General features: G+C 35.6%; 1 protein-coding gene across 2 annotated transcripts in view; it reads right to left on the reverse strand.

Moving 5' to 3' along the window:
- CSMD1 (CUB and Sushi multiple domains 1) overlaps positions 1-19,795 on the reverse strand; it is a 1,059,975-nt gene that overhangs the window by 193,714 nt on the left and 846,466 nt on the right. For both annotated transcript variants that reach the window (XM_074538179.1, XM_074538178.1), the window contains exons 22-23: positions 14,094-14,263; positions 6,504-6,660 (exon numbers count right to left, since the gene is read on the reverse strand). In XM_074538179.1, coding sequence (XP_074394280.1) covers positions 6,504-6,660; positions 14,094-14,263 — 327 coding nt within the window. The remainder of the gene's footprint in view (positions 1-6,503; positions 6,661-14,093; positions 14,264-19,795) is intronic.

Genomic DNA, 19,795 nt, shown 5'->3' on the forward strand with positions numbered 1-19,795 from the left:
GAATTAGGTTTAGACCAAACATCACCATCTCAACTAAACATAGAATTAATGCCAAGTCCAGCTGTTTCTGGAACACTTCAAGGGACAATAACTACATCATCTCCCTGCATAGCCCCTTCCAGTTCTTGACAACCTTTTCAGTGAAGAAATTCTTTCTGAAAGAAGAATTAACTTGATATTTTCTTAACTGAAGAAAATTAACTCCATCCCATTCAAACCCAAAACAGATGGACAAACTGGCCACCTCCATCCTAATCCAGGCCTGTTGAAAAAAAGTATTTTGGAGTGCTCATTCATAGGGTAGCATTTGCTCACAAAACTCTATATGCCTAAAGATCTGTACCCCAAAAATTCTGGTAAGATTTTCCTGAGATGGGAAAAATGCAAAACATCACCAGCATGCCAGCATTTCCATCTACAAAGCATGGGTTAACATAATTTTTCAAACAGAAGGTTAATGCAGTGCTTATATTCCCTTAATAAATGATTTTCATTGTTTCTGTCTTAGAGATAAAAAAATATTTGGCACCTACTCTGTTTACCAGAGCAGCAGCTTCATACACGTCTTTAAATTAAAAGTGAAAACCAACCTCAATTATAAAAACTGTTATAAAACCAATTATTTTTTGGTCATTCAAAGTTTTAAGGGTATGGGGCAATGGAGAGACTATGTAAATGTTGAGTATTTTGAAAGCAGAAGGCAATTTAATTTTCTAGGGGAGGAAGGAGGGAAGAGACTCTGATGTCATCATGTTATTAATCAGGATATCATAATTCTTGAACTCAAGTGAAATTATTATTTCTATTTTTTTTCCTTCATTAATTTTTGTTTTTAAAGTCTGAAAGTTTAAATTTCTTTCAAAAGAATTTTTTATGTACATGCAATATTCATTTGTAGTTACATTCACGTGGGGTTAGTCACATAATGGTACTGCTCTAAATAGGACCTGTGACTACCTCATACATGTATTGGTTAAGATGTACTAATTTGAAAATATTTGTTTTTGGTGTCTTACATTTTTACTGCAGTGTGTGAAGGTTCTAATTGGAACAGATCTTATATACGGATTAGTTATGGAAAGGAAAATTGAAGAGCTTCTTTTCATTACTGGATTGTTCTGCTAAACCGGCACTATACACCCTGAGGCATAGCCACTATATTTCTGAATTTGAGACTGATAGTGTGCTAGAATAATTGTCTGAGTCTGCAGTTTCAGAACATTGTTTTCACTGACATTCTAACCTTTTCAATTACTGTAGAATAAGAAATGAGCTAAATGAAAGTTCATTATTCTCTTAAATTAATTATTATAAATGCTTTAAACAATTTATAAAAATTTAGACCAACTCAGATTCACCTCCCATGGACTACCTTTCACTATCCCTTGAAAGCAGTAAGGTTAAAGAATGATTATAACATAGCACTTAAACTGAAAATTAGAACTAAATCTTTAGCAGCAACATAATACCATGAATGCTAAACCAGTGCATCATGTCCAAAAAAAGCATTTAAAATTTCTTTCCTTAAACTGAAAAGTATCTTCAGACCAATGAAGAGAATATTTTAAAACTACTATCTATGCTAAATATAAAGAATCATAAATGCAAATGAAAATATTAAACCTCATTAAAAAGAAAGAAATTCTATCCACGCATGATCCTAAATCTGTGCTAAGTTCTGTGGACTGGAGCATAGCTCAGGGGCATGAACTCTTCTGAAAGAAATGATAGCTATGGAGAATTCTGCTTTCAGAATGGTCATCATGGTCATCATGGATTCACAATTTGAGGATGTTGCCATTAAATTATGATTTGGATCTATACAACATTCACTTTCAAAAATACAAATTGTTTGTAGGATTTTTTCCAGCCCTCATTTCCATTTTAGCACAGAAGTGAAGGAGAATGTCTAACTTCACATCACAATGAAGTGAAGGATAAAAATAAAAATCAATTACTGAGGAGCTAACATGGAATCTCATTTTTAATCTATAGCAGCAAATCATGGAGAGATCAGAAATCTAAAATCTAGCTAAAGAGTATGGAACAAATTCCTAAATAATTTTCAGACTTTAAAAAGTCTATAACTAGTTCTTCATGTTTCTGAAACATAGAGGACTCTGTTGAAAGGCAGAATATAGTACTGAGTGGGCCAGTGCAGCCAGGCATGTTCCTACAGATAGTGTCTGTCAGTATTTCTGGATGGACCCTTCCACTGACTTATTAGAATATATTTAAAGGTTTAATCTGTGGATAAGTGAAGCTTTTGCTTCTATTATTTACTGCACAGGACTGGGAGACCATGAAATTGCCATAGATAGCTAGATAAGCTGCTCCTAAAAAAGAAGATGTCTAGATAAGGTCCAACAGCAACTTCATGCTATTTCAGACAGACAATTGCCAGTAAAAAGCACATGGAAAAATCCCTCAGGGCTCAGAAGAGTCCAAGGAGCAATTCTATAGTGGTAAAGGTCCTTACACATCATGAATATAGACATCTATCATCAGGCACCATGAAAAGAAATTTTAAAATTTCTAGATGGTACTGTGAAGGGAAAGAGTGTTTTCTTCTCAAATGTTTGGAAACTTCACTAAGAAAATTGTGCAAGCCCACTACAGAGGTGAGTGATTTGTGATCTGTACAAGACCAAATAGATCACACAGTAGCAGCATTAGGGGCTACTCAGAGGGTCACAAACCATTTGTATGTGATATGTATGATAAAATGTGTGATGAGTGAAATCACTATTAAATTTCTTCTCGTGTCACGACTGCGATAGGGGAGTGGTTAGGCATGGCAGGAGACTGCCTGTTTGTTATTCAGAAGATGTACTGAACTGCTCCTTTTTTAAAGCTACAGGCTGTTACTTTTACCAGACAGCTGTGTTTTGCTTTTTCTGCTTGTCACTGTGTGGCATCAATAAGATTTGGGTTTTATACAAATGTCAATTTAACATTAAATGCCATTGACACAACAGCACAAAGCACTGGCATCTTTATATCAGAATGGAGAAATCTTTTAACTGAGCTGTGAACAGGAAAAGCTGTGGGAATCCCGGTATCTAATCTTCTCTACCCAACAAAAATTAGAGGTGTCTGAGGAAGAATAGATTTAATCAGATGAGGGAAACAGATTCCCTGAATAAGAAAACTGCAATTATGAAAGAAAAGCAGACATTTTCTAGAAATAGAAAAAAAAAATAGCTGTCACATGTGTCAATAAGCGTACACTTAAATTTTCACATGCAGATCGCTACTGATGTCCTCTACTAGCAGGGAATTAAAGTCATCAAACTTATGTTGCCATTTCCTCAGCACAGAGATATAAATGTCCACAGTCATTCCCTCTGACAGCACTGTAGAGATCCTGGAAGTGGACACTTTACCACATTCCTCCTAACATACTATAATGAAATAGCTCATATAAACTTATTTTACACAAAGCCAAGAAGCTGCCTTCTTTGTTCCTCACTTTTCTTCTCTGGTAGACTCACGTTCAGCTATTGCTCAAATTACTATTTCATTGACTCTTACTCCACCAATTTCAGGCTAAAATATTCTCCGTTTTTCTGAAGTTCTTTCCTTAAATTAAATCACTTTAATTTTAGTTTTTACTCAAAATATTTCATAGTTTCTCAAAACAGTCAACTTGAGAAAGAGTACAGATGTTTTCATGGTCTTTTCTAGTTAAAAATTACCTCTGCCTATCAGGACAAATCTATTTACTTGAAAGCATCTTGTAGTTATAGATCAAAGAATAAGATAACTATAATTTCCAGCTTCCAATCAGTATTACCTGAATTGATTTCCTCTATAGAAGATTTCATGAGAAATTTCATCAGATTTCATTTAGAACTTGAATATTTTATAATTTCCTCTTAATATCTGCTTATATTCTGATTTGTACAGTTTATAAAAACACCTTGGTTTCTGAGTTTATGAAATTTGGTTTTACTATGTTGTTAATGAGATTCTGAAAACAGAGATACAAGTTTCTTTATCCACATTTCTGTCCTCATGGATCATTAGCTTTTTCTTCTACTGTATTTTTGAATTTAACCTTCAGAATTCACACCATCAAAAAGGATGGAAAGGTATTTGCACACAAACAAAATAGCAGACTTTCACATTAGTCTTTTTAATAGCAACCTGCAATTTTACTTCTTAATTTCAATAGCAATAGTAGAAAGAAAAGTACTACAAAACCAACAATCAAGGGCAATTGATGATGCCTTGTAGGTAACAAAAACTCAGCAATCACATAGGAAGTAACCTGAACTAATTAACCTGACTTATTAGACCAGCACTTCTCCTATCTCTGTTTTATGATACTAATTATTCAATTTCATTCACTCCAGCATATATTTCTCATTTCCTTCAGTGAATCTATATTTTAGCACCTTTTTGATTTGTTTTAGTATTCTTAAAGTATCTGGCATTATGGCTCAATCTGAAAAGTGAATAAACGTCAGAGTAATCTTTCAGTTAATTCTGCTGTAAACTATAGCTGTTTTAATCCAAAAGATAATTATAATTTACTGAATGAAAAATGGACATATTTGTTTGGTAACTGAATTTTAAGTGCATCAAAAAATTCAAAATCCATGAAATAATGAGTATAAATTTCTGCTATATATAATCTCTAAGATATTACTAGGATAGGACTTTCAGAAAAAGAATGTGAGTCAGCACTGCAGCCAGTTTTCAATGCACTGCAAAAGAATACATCTTCTGCTTGTATTTTATTTTCATTAATTTTTGAATGGTGAAAAATATCACACTGAAGGGTTTGGAAATAAGCAGAAGGAAATCACCTAGTTAGATGGTCACTGTCTCAAAATTTATTATATTGAATTTGGTTTCCTGAAAATAGATGTGAGAAATAAAGTATTAGTTTGTGTTGAAAACTGGGGATTGTCTCATGTTAGAGAAATTAGGAAGAAAAGTCCATAGAGAGAAGCGTTTCAACATGAATGGCTGCAAATTGAAAACATATGATAAAAAAATTAGACGCTTGGCAACCAAAATAAAATAATATAAAGTGTTATGCAGATATAGGAAAATAAATTTTGCCTCTCTACCCAGTACTAAAATTACTTAGAAGATAATTACGTAGAATCTTAGTTAGAAGATTATGTTAAATTCAGTCTACACACTGCAGAAAATGTGGAAATATTTGGAAGAATAGAAAACACAGTTTAAAAACTAAACAAACAGTCAGGGAAAAAAGCCTTAAGAAATGAATTATAGTATCTTATTTTACACAGAAATTTATGGTGTAGGAGAGGAAATCTTAAAATAAAGTGCAACAAAATCAAGCATTTGGATGTAGAAATTAGACAAAATTATATTTTTAAGTAAAATTACATTTGTAAACAGTTCAAGACCCTTGAAATCAGAGCCCTAAAAATAAGATTCTTTTTAAAACAGATCTTTTGTTCCTTTACTTCCAAAGGAAAATGTCTGCAGTTTCTCTAGGCAAATTAGAGCAGATTTCCCTAGCCATTCTTCAGTGGCTCTGTAAGAAAAAAAATGTAAAAGAATATTCCACAGCTTGCTCCAAACCTAGGAGAAAACATCAGATGTAGTAAACTGTGCAATGATTCAATTTCTGTGACACACTATGTTGTAGTGCTCTGCTCTGCAAGATTCAACAGCAATTCATGGAAAGTAATGTATAAGATAATAAATTGAAAGTAAATGGAACTTGGAGATTCCTTGAACCCGGAAAAATATCCTTTTATGTGTGTTGGAAACAAACTAGTTATCCCCAAAATTATTCCCTGCAAAAAATCATTGTTTTCCCAGCAAAAAGGAATTCAATTAATTGCATACAGTCTGTGGGACAAGTGCAATGTTTGTCAAAACTTGTTCATTCTGGTCTCCTTCCAGTATATACTCCACTCTGATTCTGACATGCAGTCAGGCCAGATTAAGAGTGTATACCCAGGTACTCATTCTTTTTCTTTTTCTTTTTCTTTTTCTTTTTCTTTTTCTTTTTCTTTTTCTTTTTCTTTTTCTTTTTCTTTTTCTTTTTCTTTTTCTTTTTCTTTTTCTTTTTCTTTTTCTTTTTCTTTCTTCTTCTCTTCTCTTCTCTTCTCTTCTCTTCTCTTCTCTTCTCTTCTCTTCTCTTCTCTTCTCTTCTCTTCTCTTCTCTTTTCTCTTGTCAAAGTTGACTGACTGCAGAGATTTAATTTTCCACTTGCTATGACTTTCTGTTAATTTTCTGCTAAAATTTAACAACTAATATATTCAACCCACATATATGTCACAACATCATAACTAAATGTTAAAAATAATTATGCTTTCTAGGTTTAAAAATGCACACATTTGCTTTCAACAGTGTTTTTATATTACTAACACCTATCCAGTCATGTAGACAAAGAAAGCACATAGTATATTCTAGGAAATTACCTTCAACATTCAAAAAGAAATCACTATACATGAGAAATAAAAATTTCCCAACAAAGCAATCAATCAGATCATATTTATGAGCTACTTACTTGTATAAGTCAGCTGAAATCCTTGGTCAGTATCAGATCCATTGGTATTAAACTCTATCCACATATGGTTAGAGGTGCTATTAAGAATAACTCCCATCATGTCATTTTTGGTGAAGATTCCAAGAGAGCGTGAAGAACTGTCTTTTCCATCATACACCTTGCAGAAATAAGAGCATGAAATTGGACATCAAATATATATGAAAGATTTTAATTTATACAATAATTCCAAAGTTAGCAATATATTGCCAATAGTTTTTCCAAAATCTTAATGTATCTATTTTGAAAGATATATAGCCCTGGGTTATACAGTTCAGGGAAATCTTAAATATTCTGTGCCTCTTCAAGTGTTTTATTTACTGAAAAGTCTTTTGCCTTTTCAGTTTTGTAAGCTCATCTTGAGAGAAATTAACATTTATATGCAATTCTATCTTCTGAGGTTTGAATAACTAAGATTGCTTTCTGGATTATTCACAAAGGCGAACAGGAATATAAGTTCTGAAATTACCATTCAAGGTAAACCCTTACAGACTACTCTGTTCTCTCCTGTCTCAATATATCAACAGCAAAAATGAGATTCGAAGTCAAACTGTCATCTTTTATCTCAGGCTCTAAGCCTGCAGCAATTTTGGTTTACTATCAGATTTAACAAAGACTGATAAATTTTCAAAAAGATATGTGAGTCTATTTCCAAATTAATTGTAGAGATGTTCCCATTTGCCATGTTACTTTAGTGAAAACTTTGAACAATATCAACATATGTACTTTTTCAAATCCTGAAATTCTTAAGAATGCCATTTTGACTGTTCACAAATACATGAGAAGTACAAAATCCTACCAGGGACATTATTTGTTTTCTTATTGCAAAACCTTGAAACCCACAAAGTACAAAAATAGCCTTCTGCAGTTTTGTTTTGCTTGTTGGTATGTTTTCTCAAGATGACCTTAAAGAGCTAATTTCTTCTTTAAATTAAATAATTTTCCTCTTCCTTCCCACGGAAAAATAAAGTACAATATAAAGTGTGTAAATACACACCATATGTGAAATGTCGTGTCAGTGCTTATACAATAGAAAGAAATGGATTTGAGCAGCTGGTTTCTGATATGAAGTGATAGTTTGTCCTTATCTCATGTGTCCAAGAGTGACTGGAGAGAACCAGCACAAAAGCTACCATTACAGTAAAAGCTACCATTACAGTAAGTATTTCAAGCACTGGATCTTTGGTTGGTTTACTTTTATCAACCAACATAGATACAAATAATTGCTTACTCTAAAGGAAATTTAAAAAAAAATAAATTAAAAAAAATAAAAAAAAATATTGTGCCAGCAATTGATAGAAGAATACATTCCATCTTTATTATTGATGCAAAGATTGTCTTATATCAAGGCACACAGATGAGATGCCTCAGAAGATACAACCCATTATATTTAAGGTTCATACAAGCAGTTACACGTACTTAAGGTCCACCTTTCTTGGAAGAAATATAATTTTAGGCTGTGCTAAGAGTATCTGAAAAATTACTTGGAAGCTTCTAACCATTGTCTTGGGACAGAGCAACTGATCAATTTCATGGACAGATTATGCTTTATTTATCAGAGCTGGAAATCTGTTGTACAAAGTAAAGAATCATTTGTTCCCCATAAGATTTATTTCAATAGATATATTATACTTGATCTGGGAGATAATACTTGAAATGGAATGCTCTAATAATTGTAATTAATTAATAATGCTTTAATAATTGTCATCAATTAAAAATGCTGCCTATGTTTAAGAAAATATTTTTATTCATCTATAAAACAAACAAACAAACAAAAACCCCCACAGCTAAAGATTACAGACATCTTTTTTCAACAGTGTTCTACCTCACTGACTATTAGAGATACTCTTCCTACCTGAGGACTAACAAGTAAAGCAATAGAATCCCTCAAGATTAATCTAGACCCAAATGAAAAGAGCGTTTCATGAAATCAAAATTAGATATGAGAGATCCTGTGAAAACAGCCGTAAAAAAAACCCAAACCAAACAAAAAAACAACAATAAAAACAAAAAGGCTGGAACATTTTTGGTGACATTTGTCCATCTGTTGTTCACATTACAGACATAAGCAAGTACTTATGAAGTAAGTGAAACATCATTAGTGAACAAATACAAGCATTCAAGCACTGAATCTCCCTTGTCCACACTTAAAAGTTGGTTGAACCATCCTCAGAAAGAGAATGCTTTTTCACCACTGCTTGTGATGCTAATTAATGTGGGCCCAGGATCACTCCCAATAGCTTGTGTACCACCATTGTGTCATGTCATATGCCACTGATTCCAGAGGTACAGAATTTCATAAATTAGCCTAGACTATTTTTCACTATTCATTCATATTTAGTACATACATTTAACCTATTTAGGAGAATCCACTTGAAATACAATTCACATGCTGCAATTACAATTTCCTCAGTCATGAAGGAAAAAAAAGGTCTATTTTGCAAAAGAGATGAAAATCAGAATATTACATTCTGCTTTTCCTCTTACCTTTGAAAAATTCACTGCAATTGCACTATAAAGATTCTTGCATAAGCAGCCACTTTAAAGAACTGTGAATCTTCAAGTGGCAGTTAAAACAGGGAGAACCAGGAGGATGACGTGTTAGTGAGTGAGAAAGGATAAGCTCTAAAATAAAGCGATAACCCAAGTATTCAATTTTGTCATATGTCCTTCAAAATGGTGAAATTGTTTCTATTACTTACTTGAATTGAAATTTCTATCCCATTAATTCATGTTCAAATTTTGTCACAACTATAAAATATTTTCCCACAAATTACAGACATTAACCTGCACATATTCTTCTTGAAAGCAATAGGTTTGACCCTTCCTCACGCACTTGTCTTACTGATGCCAGAAATACTCTTGCAAATTATATGCCATTCCATACACTCTACAGCCACAATATCCAGCCTCAATGTTCCCACTTGAATACTGAGCTGATATATAGAGCTGCAGATTAGTTTATATTTTCAAAGCAAGTAAATAGTATTAGAGTAGGAGTCAAGTCATCACGACTTGATTGTCTACACAGTATCTATTGTCAGTGCATCCCTGGAACACATTAAAGCAGACTTACTAACACACCTTCACAAATCTTCCCTGAGAAAGCATAGGTGCAGAGGCTGCATAGGCCAGGAGCTGTTTCTAAGACACAGCTCCAGTGAGCTACCTTATTGTGCAAGGTGCAAGAATTTAACATTAGAGATGAAGAAACTGCAGAAGCTGGTCTGGGGGACAGTGAGGGAAGATCACAGTGTTGTTTGGAGCTATGTTTAGAATTAATTAAGCCAAAGTATTCAGGGATGCCTCTTTTTCCCTATTTTTGAGGAACTGAAAGAGTTTGTTTTTCTTACTAGGGCTAAAAATGCAGACAAAAGAACAGGACAGCATTACAGTTATTCATGAGGAGAAATACTCCAATAACAGTGTTAATGTATCTGCACCTGCTGTGAGAATGTACAACACTCACCTGAAGGAGAAGGAAATGCTGGCTAGAGTTTCTTGACGTTCCTTGAAGTTCCTTATTCTGACAGTAAAAAGAAATTACTTACAACTGAACTTACCCAATTTCCTTAACTGCAGAGATTTTATAGCGTAAAATCATTCCAAAGGACACACTTATAAAATATTCCTTGGAAGCTGGGCAGGCAAGGCCTGTATAGTTTGCTGACACTGTCAACATTCTGAAATCCTTTCACTACCCCCTCATGGAGTTTGAAGTGATCTTACCTCAAACTGTAATATTATATGCTTTGTCTGACACTCCTGGTGGGTTGATCTTGGGATTCTTAGAGATGAGCAATGAGGTGATTGGCTCCCACAATTAAAGGGTGAACATCACATGTATGTTAAGGGAAGTTTTGTAAATGTATAGTTCTGTTACTGTAATATGTCTTCCCCCTTGCACTGTTATCACGGGATGCCCTTGATAGTCAGGGAATTTGGGGAGGGTTAGCTTGTTACTATGGTAACACCTGACTTCCAATCAAGATATAAGAAAGTGATCTCCACCACTGGATGGCAAGGAAGGAGTTGACTGACAAGACTTTAGGACGGACTAGAGGTATAAAAGGCAGAGCATCCATTTGAAGATGAGCACATGGCAGATAGTCACAGGGGCTCCCAGTGCTCTAATTTTTCCTTATTTAGTCCTTTTATTGTATTTTCTGTTAAGGTTTAATAAACCCTTAAAATTTTAAAATTGAGCAGTCATTTCTCACAGGATTATTACATTATTGTTACAGGCTTTTATCGTCCCACTTTATCATGCACTTCTGTGCAGCATTTTTTGCTCTTCTTTAGCTACGTTTCCCCAAGGTGCCCCTGCCCTGGCCGGGGCTCACTCATGCCCTGTGGTGGGCAGATGGATTCAGCTGGAACTAGCTGTGACCAGCTGTAACTGGCTGTGTCTGGCTGGAACCTGCTGTGTCTGGCTGGAACCGGCTATGTCTGGCTGGAACGTGCTGCGCCTGGCTGGAACGTGCTGTGCCTTGCTGGAACCGGCTGTGTCTGGCTGGAACCGGCTGTGTCTGGCTGGAACTGGCAGTGCCTGACTGGAACTGGCTATATCTGGCTGGAACTGGCTATATCTGGCTGGAACATGCTGTGTCTGGCTGGAACTGGCTATATCTGGCTGGAATGTGCTGTGCCTGGCTGGAACGTGCTGTGTCTGGCTGGAACCGGCTGTGTCTGGCTGGAACTGGCTGTGTCTGGCTGGAACCGGCTGTGCCTGGCTGGAACGTGCTGTGCCTGGCTGGAACCGGCTGTGCCTGGCTGGAACCGGCTATATCTGGCTGGAATGTGCTGTGCCTGGCTGGAACTGGCTGTGCCTGGCTGGAACTGGCTGTGTCTGGCTGGAACCGGCTGTGCCTGGCTGGAACCGGCTATATCTGGCTGGAATGTGCTGTGCCTGGCTGGAACCTGCTGTGTCTGGCTGGAACGTGCTGTGTTTGGCTGGAACCGGCAGTGCCTGGCTGGAACTGGCAGTGCCTGACTGGAACTGGCTATATCTGGCTGGAACGTGCTGTGCCTGGCTGGAACCGGCTGTGCCTGGCTGGAACGTGCTGTGCCTTGCTGGAACCGGCTGTGTCTGGCTGGAACCGGCTGTGTCTGGCTGGAACTGGCAGTGCCTGACTGGAACTGGCTATATCTGGCTGGAACCGGCTATATCTGGCTGGAACATGCTGTGTCTGGCTGGAACTGGCTGTGCCTGGCTGGAATGTGCTGTGCCTGGCTGGAACTGGCAGTGTCTGGCTGGAACCGGCTGTGCCTGGCTGGAACCGGCTGTGCCTGGCTGGAACTGGCTGTGTCTGGCTGGAACCAGCTGTGTCTGGCTGGAACCGGCTGTGCCTGGCTGGAACTGGCTATATCTGGCTGGAACTGGTTATATCTGGCTGGAACATGCTGTGTCTGGCTGGAACTGGCTATATCTGGCTGGAATGTGCTGTGCCTGGCTGGAACGTGCTGTGTCTGGCTGGAACCGGCTGTGTCTGGCTGGAACTGGCTGTGTCTGGCTGGGGCAGCCCCGGCCTCCCCTCACGGAGCTGCAGCTGCTGCCAGGGATGGGCACTCACACCCAGTGCGACATTATGTACATAGAGATTTTCTTGTAAAGCAGAGTGAGATCCTGAGCTGGGAAAATGCCTTGTTTTTCAGCACAAGGTTTATAAATACTCTTAAGCTTAGTGCATCTTGCCGCTTCCACAGTGGAGCACAAGTTAGGCGGGGGTTTATAACACATTTTGCTCATATTTTGGGTGCAGATAGGAAAGAAAGCAAGCTTTAAAGTCCATAACCCTGCCAACATGCCGATTCCAATGGAAATATATAAAAGGACATCCTGGCATGGGAATAGAGAGGAAATAGACTTTGTTTTCATCAATGCAGGTAATAGAGAGACCTTAATTGGTGGAAGATAGCTTAATTGTATAAATGGAACCTGTGCTGAGGGAGCTGACTCAAAACCAGAGAACAGTCCTTGCAGTTCAGACATCACCACAATTTTGCCTTTGCTTCCTCTGGATCCTCTGAAGCATTGTGCTAAAAGGTCTATAAAATAAAGTATCTAACAGTTTGCTCAGAATAGTTGTGTCTCAGGCAAATCTTTCTTGTATCTCCAGGGAATATTGCTAAGTATGCTGGACACATTACTCATGAGGTTTTCTGAAGGATAACTGAGTTTCTTGAATGTTTCTTTGGAGTTTTCTAAGGGATTTTTTGTTTGTTGTAGATTTTTAAGTAGTTTATTAAATTATTTACAAACCATATATCTGCAAAGCTTCTGGGAGACTTATGTACCACATTCCAGCAACTCAGAGGGCAATTAAGTTCTTTCTTCCCTGCTGCATCTCTTCAAAGCAAAAATACTTTTGGGGATCTGCACTGTCAGACCATGGATAATAGGAGCAAAGGACAATACAAACCACATATTTCGTCCACCTACTCAATTCCCTTTGGTCTAAAAGCAAAATCAAGGTCTTGCACTGTTTTATATGTGGTAGCATTTATTATCAATGTTTTTGTGGGTAAAGATGGAGAAAATGCTGTTGTTTTGATTGTAATTTTCTAATCTCTAAACTGAACTATAAGTTTTGCTTATTTCATGGTCAAATGAAGTACTTGTGGAAAAGAAGAGATATAATAACAAAGATATAAATGTCTATATTAAAATGAAGCCCTTTTTTCCTCTCCACCTTCATCCTGTCTGTAAATGCCTTGTTTTTTGCAGGATATTAATTGTCACACTTAATTATAAAAGGAAGCTCTTAAGATGATGAAATGCATAAAAGTATAGCCACCAATATTTGATCCATAACAATTATATCTTTAAACTCCTTGTGAGAAGCACTCGGTGCAAATTAAAAAAAATTAAGAGACAGCAATTTCTAACATGTTAAATGGGTTGCTGGAAGATATCCAGAAAGGAAATTGCTAACTGAATTCTGAATACTTTGTGATTTTAAGTATTAATTAACCAAAAATTTGGGGACATTAAAATTGAAACACTAATTTAATGTATGGTCAGTACTTCAGATGAATATTAGGATTTTCAGTACATACAAGAATGTAACAGCTACTATTAGGAAAAAGCAACTTATTACCATGCTGTAGAAAAGCACATGCTCAAAATCTATATATATTTAGACCATGTTTCAAATGGTGCCAGCAATGCAAAAAATGAAAGACAGCTTCTATAAGTTATAGCTCTATAAGTTATAGTCAATATTGTAATGTTAGTTTCCATTTAGGGAAAAAACCAAAAATCCCTGTGCTACACTTATAAATATTGTGTAAAGAGAGAAAAATACTACATATTCAAAATCCAAGTTCAAATTTTAGGTTTCCTTTTAAGATTTAAACCACTTTAAACCGTCTAATACTTCTGGAAATGTAATTGAAATCACAATGTCTCTGATAGTTTCCTTGAATCTAGTATCAAGGCAGTGACGCTATGCACCTATTGGATATGAAAAGAAAGATAATTGCCATTGGAAACAGATTTATTAATGCAATGTGAATAGTTAGCATAGAAAGTGAAATAATTTTTCTTATTACCTTAACAATATCTCCCTCATGCAGCTGAAAGGTCCTGGCTCTAAGACGGATCCCTTTTCCCGCCTCAGTTTCAATTTTATAGATACATTCATGGTTGTTGTCATAATTAGATGGAAAATTGGGAGACAATAATGTTCCTTCATTTCCAGAGACAGTTGCTCCACATTCAGCTAAAGAAAATAGACACATTAAAACAAAAGAAGTGAATTATCCAATTCAAGAAAATATGAGTTATTAGCAATAATATTTAGACTCTATGAAATCTCTAACAGGCTATCTAGGAAAAGTATATTTCTATCAGGTCTCATCTGTAGCACCAACTCCTAGAAACCCTATCAAAGCTGCCATTTCCTGCATTTCACTGGGTCTGTTTATTATGTGCACTTACATGCTTCTACCTTCAATTTATCCCCTAGTCCTCCCATCAGACTAACAATAATGGAGGTTAGCCTGGATACAATAAAAATTGAATGCTTTTTTGAAATATAGTTATTGTGGTAACATTTCAAATAAGCATAATATTGATTTTACCTCTGTATTCAGGTTTCCAAATAAGTATTTAAAAAAGCACACAGTAAGCTCAAAAAAAGAAAACAAAACCAAAAAAACAAATCAAAAACCAATCTGGTACTAAATCAAGAGCATTCAAACATGTTTTTCTCTACCTGGAATAAAACAGACAAAAAAAAATAAACAAACCAACATTTATTGACATCAGTCAATGCCAAGGTGACAGATCCTTTCCTTTCTGGGTAAAGAGTAGGTGAGTCTTTTTCAGAGCCATCTGTAGTAGGCACCAATTGACACTTTCATTAGACATTTCTTGTTGTAGCTCCCCAGTAAAGAAAATAATAAACAGCAGGAGGAGTGGTATGTTCCAGACCATGGACTCAGTTTGAATTTTGAGTAAAGACTAATAAAATTATGCCAAATATGACAAATATGCAACATAAATTTCACCACATAGATGAAAACATCTAAACAGACAGCAAATAATATTGGTGTACTGTTCAAACAGATATTAAAACTACTTAAAAATGACCTAAAAATACCTTATAAAATCCCACATTCTCATTAACATACCAGCAATTAATCTTCAGGTTGTTTTTAGGTGTATGAAATTGATATTGATATCTCATTTTTCAGTCTAGGAATAAAATACCTTGTGGTTTTTTGACCAAAACATCATTAGACCTCACTTGGAGTTTTGTAAAAACAAAACAGATAAAATAATAAAAAATTAATGTATTTTACAATTAATTGTAAAAAACCAGATACGCCCTATCAAAGAAGGTGTAGGTGTAGAAAAAATATGTATTTTTTCTAAAAATATTTAATAGATTTTTAGGGGTTTTAGGATGGTAAAGCATTTATTTGAGAAGAATTCAAGAAGCAATATATGATTTATATTTGCAAAGAAACTGTCTAAACATTTTGATTTTATATTTCCGAGGCTTCACAGATACCAATTTATGTCCCTCTTGCTTTTGAAAAGTATAAAAAGAGAGTATTTTTTACTTCCTCCCTACAATGAATCTGAAAAAAGAAAAGGAGTAAGAAGGAGAAGGAGAGGACAGCAGGGATGGACGAAGGGAAGTGGAAAGGAGAGAAGTAAGGATGCAAAGGGGAACAAGGGAAGGGGGAATGAGCCAAAGACAATCTTACATGAAGCCTTATTTTTAGTCTGTGTTTGGGATCTCCTTAGGCAAAATGAAAAAGGAAATCACCAATAAACTGGTTTAGAATCTTTATCTAGCCTGTTAAGATAGAGCTCATTCACTGTTTTAATGTAGAGCTTTATATTCTCCCCTTCCTTAGCTTCAAATTCGCGCTACATTATATTTAACAGGCAGAAGGATGTTGGAGAATAAGAACCCGTGCCACCAAGCTTCAGACAGATGAACTCTCTACTTGTTGGAGAGTGTAGAATGCATAAGGTATTTTCAACATGTTCAAAGTCACTTTACATTGCCTAAATGTTTCAAAGAACTGTAGTACACTGAGAAATTAGATTTTTACTTCAATACTTCTATGGTAAAGCATGTCAAGTGTGTGATACTTATCACATATGGCTTCATATAAATGTCTCTCTGTACCTGTTGGTGTGTACATATCCATATGTAGCTATTTTTGTCTTGGATTTTAGGAAGAAGGTGGGACTGATAAGGTTTATAAAATGTAATTCAAAGCAATGCCAAAATTAATGCCACATTAATGTAAAACATTTACAACACCAGTACTCTACACTACTTTTCTGCAAACAAGTGCTTGCCTAGGTAAAGGCATGCAAAAAACCAACGGTCCCTTAGGCCTCATCAGTATCTTCTTATCTACCTCCTTTAAAGAGCTAAAAAAACACAAATACATTGTTGAAGAGAAAAAAGTATGGAAGCAAAGTATTTTTTCTTACTTAATGTTCATGCAATATTCTACGTTTTGTTTCAGTGACTGTAAACCACTAAGACATATGCAGTTATAGAGAAAGTGTACAATGAGCTTTCCAAAATCTAGAACTCTTGATCCAATAGGTCTATGTTCCAAGGTTCAAAGCCATGGTAATTTTAGATCCGTGAATAAACTATTCACATGTAAGGGATAACGAGAGTTAAAAACTAAAATCAAAATACTATTACCCTTCTAAAATATGGTACTCTCAGAAAGAAGCAGATGTATTCTAACATTATCAATTATTTACTAAACTTCAATTACATGGCAAAGTTCTCAGAACTCAAGTTAGCACTCATCTACCTCCAGTCCATGCTATAAAACCATATTCATGTTACCCTTTTTCAAATTCCTTGCAAATACATGACAGCTACTCAATTTCATCAGGTCCCATCACTCCGTTCATTATCATGACAAAGGCTTGCTCATGTCATCTGGCCAGTCAGGTTCTCTACCTCATCTTGTGTCAGTCAGCAAATCACTAACACAGACCCGAGAAAGAGGCTTTCAAAGGAAGTTAAGCCCTTCTTTGTAATTTCCCTTCCTCAATATATTCAAAGCCTGTCACAGCTCAGTTTAAAGTTTTCTAGAGGTATTTTGCTAATCTTAGGATTTCAAGTCAAGGCCATGTTTAATTAGCTCCCCCAATTTCTTGGCTGGGAGATTTAGGTGACTTTTTTTGCAAAGAAATGTTGTCCTCATCCATAGAAAAATTCCTTTTTTCTCCAGGCTGTTGGAGCTTCTAAGTGTGCTAATTGAAATCTCTGCTATTTGTGACCAATGCCCAGATACAGAGCAGACCTTATGCCCCAAGGACTTCAATTGACCATTTTTCTAACTGCTCCCACACACTACCATCCAGAACTGCATTGCCACGCTTCCCATAATTATGAACTAGAAACTCAATGAAGTGCAATACTGAGTCTAGCCTTGGCAGCAGGAAAAGCTTAAGCAGTCAAAGGCATGTCTCCTCTTCAAGGCCCTAATATTTTACTGAATAGTATGGGAAAATGGCATGGGAAAATGCTTTCATGTTTTTTCTTTAAAAATATTTACACTAGCTGATACTGCTGCTACTTCTTTATATCATAATTAACACACGCAGCCAGCATGTGTGACACCTAAATACAATTCATTTTGCCTCTGGGGATTTGAACATGTATCTTCTATGAATTCTGCCTCACACAAAGAGACTTGAAAATCAGTCACAAAGCAAACAAATGTTGACTAATCTCTTTAGCACAGTGGGTCGGGCATTAAATAAGGGAGAAGGAATACTTCTTTGAATAAACTCATACATTAAACAGTTGGGAAAAAAATCTGAAGTAACTCATGAATCAATATTCACTGTTACCTTGTGAGCACTGAACTACTAGACTGGAAAAATATATTCATGTTCACTTCCATTTTTTTCACCTCTAATTTTTTATTCCCTAGGCAAAATAAAACAAGAGCCTTTGGTAACACTGACAAGATGAATCTGCTAGCAAGCATTCAAATACACTTTAAAATTCTTTTACAGATACAAAGCAAATGAAGCCACACCTCTTATATCCAGCTGTAGCAGTTTTGTGTAAAGAAGGGACATAGCTTGTCCACCTATGGTAACTGAAAACTAAAGCACTGCCAGCCTTGAAAGATGTAATGCAACATTACCTATTTAGCATATGTGTTCCATGAGTAACTACTGACTTTTTTATCTCAAACAGAAAAATGCTATCATGGTATATCAGAAACTAAAGAGCTCTTTAGTTCTTGACTGCAGAGGCCACTTCCATACTTCAGTGCCTTCCAGATACCTGCTCAGTTCCAGAAACCTGCTTTCATCTTGACAACATGAACTGCCTCCCCAGCCCAGAAAGTTGAAAAAGATTTCTCACTCCCCCACATAAGAAATAATATCTCATATGTGATTGTAATTTCATTTATTAACTACAATTCACTGAATATTACCAATATGCACCATTTCTTCGATAAAAATCAACTATATCTATATTAGTATCTACAAGTCTTAAATTATGCAAACATTGACAGGTATGGAATTTGCCAGGAGAAATAATCTTTACTGATCTTAAAGTAATTACTTTTGATATTCTCTCTCCATATTTTGGTCCACAGCCTTGTGTTGGAAGTCAGGGTGAATTTAGGTGAACAAGTGAACTACAACATAACCACTGAATATGCTCTATGTAAATAGTATTTTCAGGACTAACACCTCAAGCTGTAGCCTTTAAAGAAAACGTATATATTTCACAGTGCTCTCTGTGCGGTTATGTGATATGCATAGATTAGTATAATGTAGGTATAACTAAAGAACTTAAAATCTGCATATGATACAATACCTAAAAAGTGTAGCACTGAAATACATGTTATGATATAACAGAGATGTCTTCTCTGTGCTGCATATCTCCCTTTCCTTTGTTTTTTGTATCAATCTATTTTACTTTTATGTATTTACTTTTCAAGATACAAAGTACATTGATTCAAAATTTTAGGGATTTTTACTATCAATATGGTCAGTAACACCTAAAGCTACTCTCTATATTAAAAAATTAAGATCCAGTTCTCATTTTGTATATTTCAATTTAATCATGTATTTCAAATATATCCTGTGAGCAAAAAGAAGTGTAATCCAACATATTTTTCATCAGAGAATATGTAAAAAGTATGCCAAGAGAAAAAAAAAAAGAAAAAGAAATTGAAAAAAACCCCACCAGTGAGCCAGAAAACCATAAAAGCAAAAGAAATACTCATATTGACTGTTTCCTCCTTTAAAAGATTTTAGAGGAGGAACTACATGCTTTAATTACTACAGTTTCCAAGTTGTCTGTTATAACCTTGGTAAGAAGTGCAGCAGACTGAAAAATGCTGCTTTATCAAACTGTTCTTTAATTCCCTTTCAGAGAGAGCAATCTGTCTGGAACAGATACTTGACCCCATTCTTTGTTCTTGTGCTTAATGAAGTCACAAAATTCTATCTAAATAAGTACCTTTTGTCTTTCTTTCATTGTCTCACTTGAAATTGGATAAAAGGAAACTGCAGAGGGTAGATCTTTTGAAGATCATCAAACACTTCCTAAATATGAACACAAACTATAAAACAAAAAAAAAAAATTCAGGGATTTTTGAAATGCTTTGAAATTCAGTTCATGTAAAATGTAACAATAACTTTGTTTAATGGAAAAGTTTACTTTATTATTTTTTCTTCCATACATCTTGCTAAAAGGTTTGACAGGATTTTAAGCAGATCTCCAAAG

The sequence above is a fragment of the Zonotrichia albicollis genome, chromosome 3, assembly GCF_047830755.1.
Source record: "Zonotrichia albicollis isolate bZonAlb1 chromosome 3, bZonAlb1.hap1, whole genome shotgun sequence".
In the NCBI taxonomy this organism is placed as follows: domain Eukaryota; kingdom Metazoa; phylum Chordata; class Aves; order Passeriformes; family Passerellidae; genus Zonotrichia; species Zonotrichia albicollis.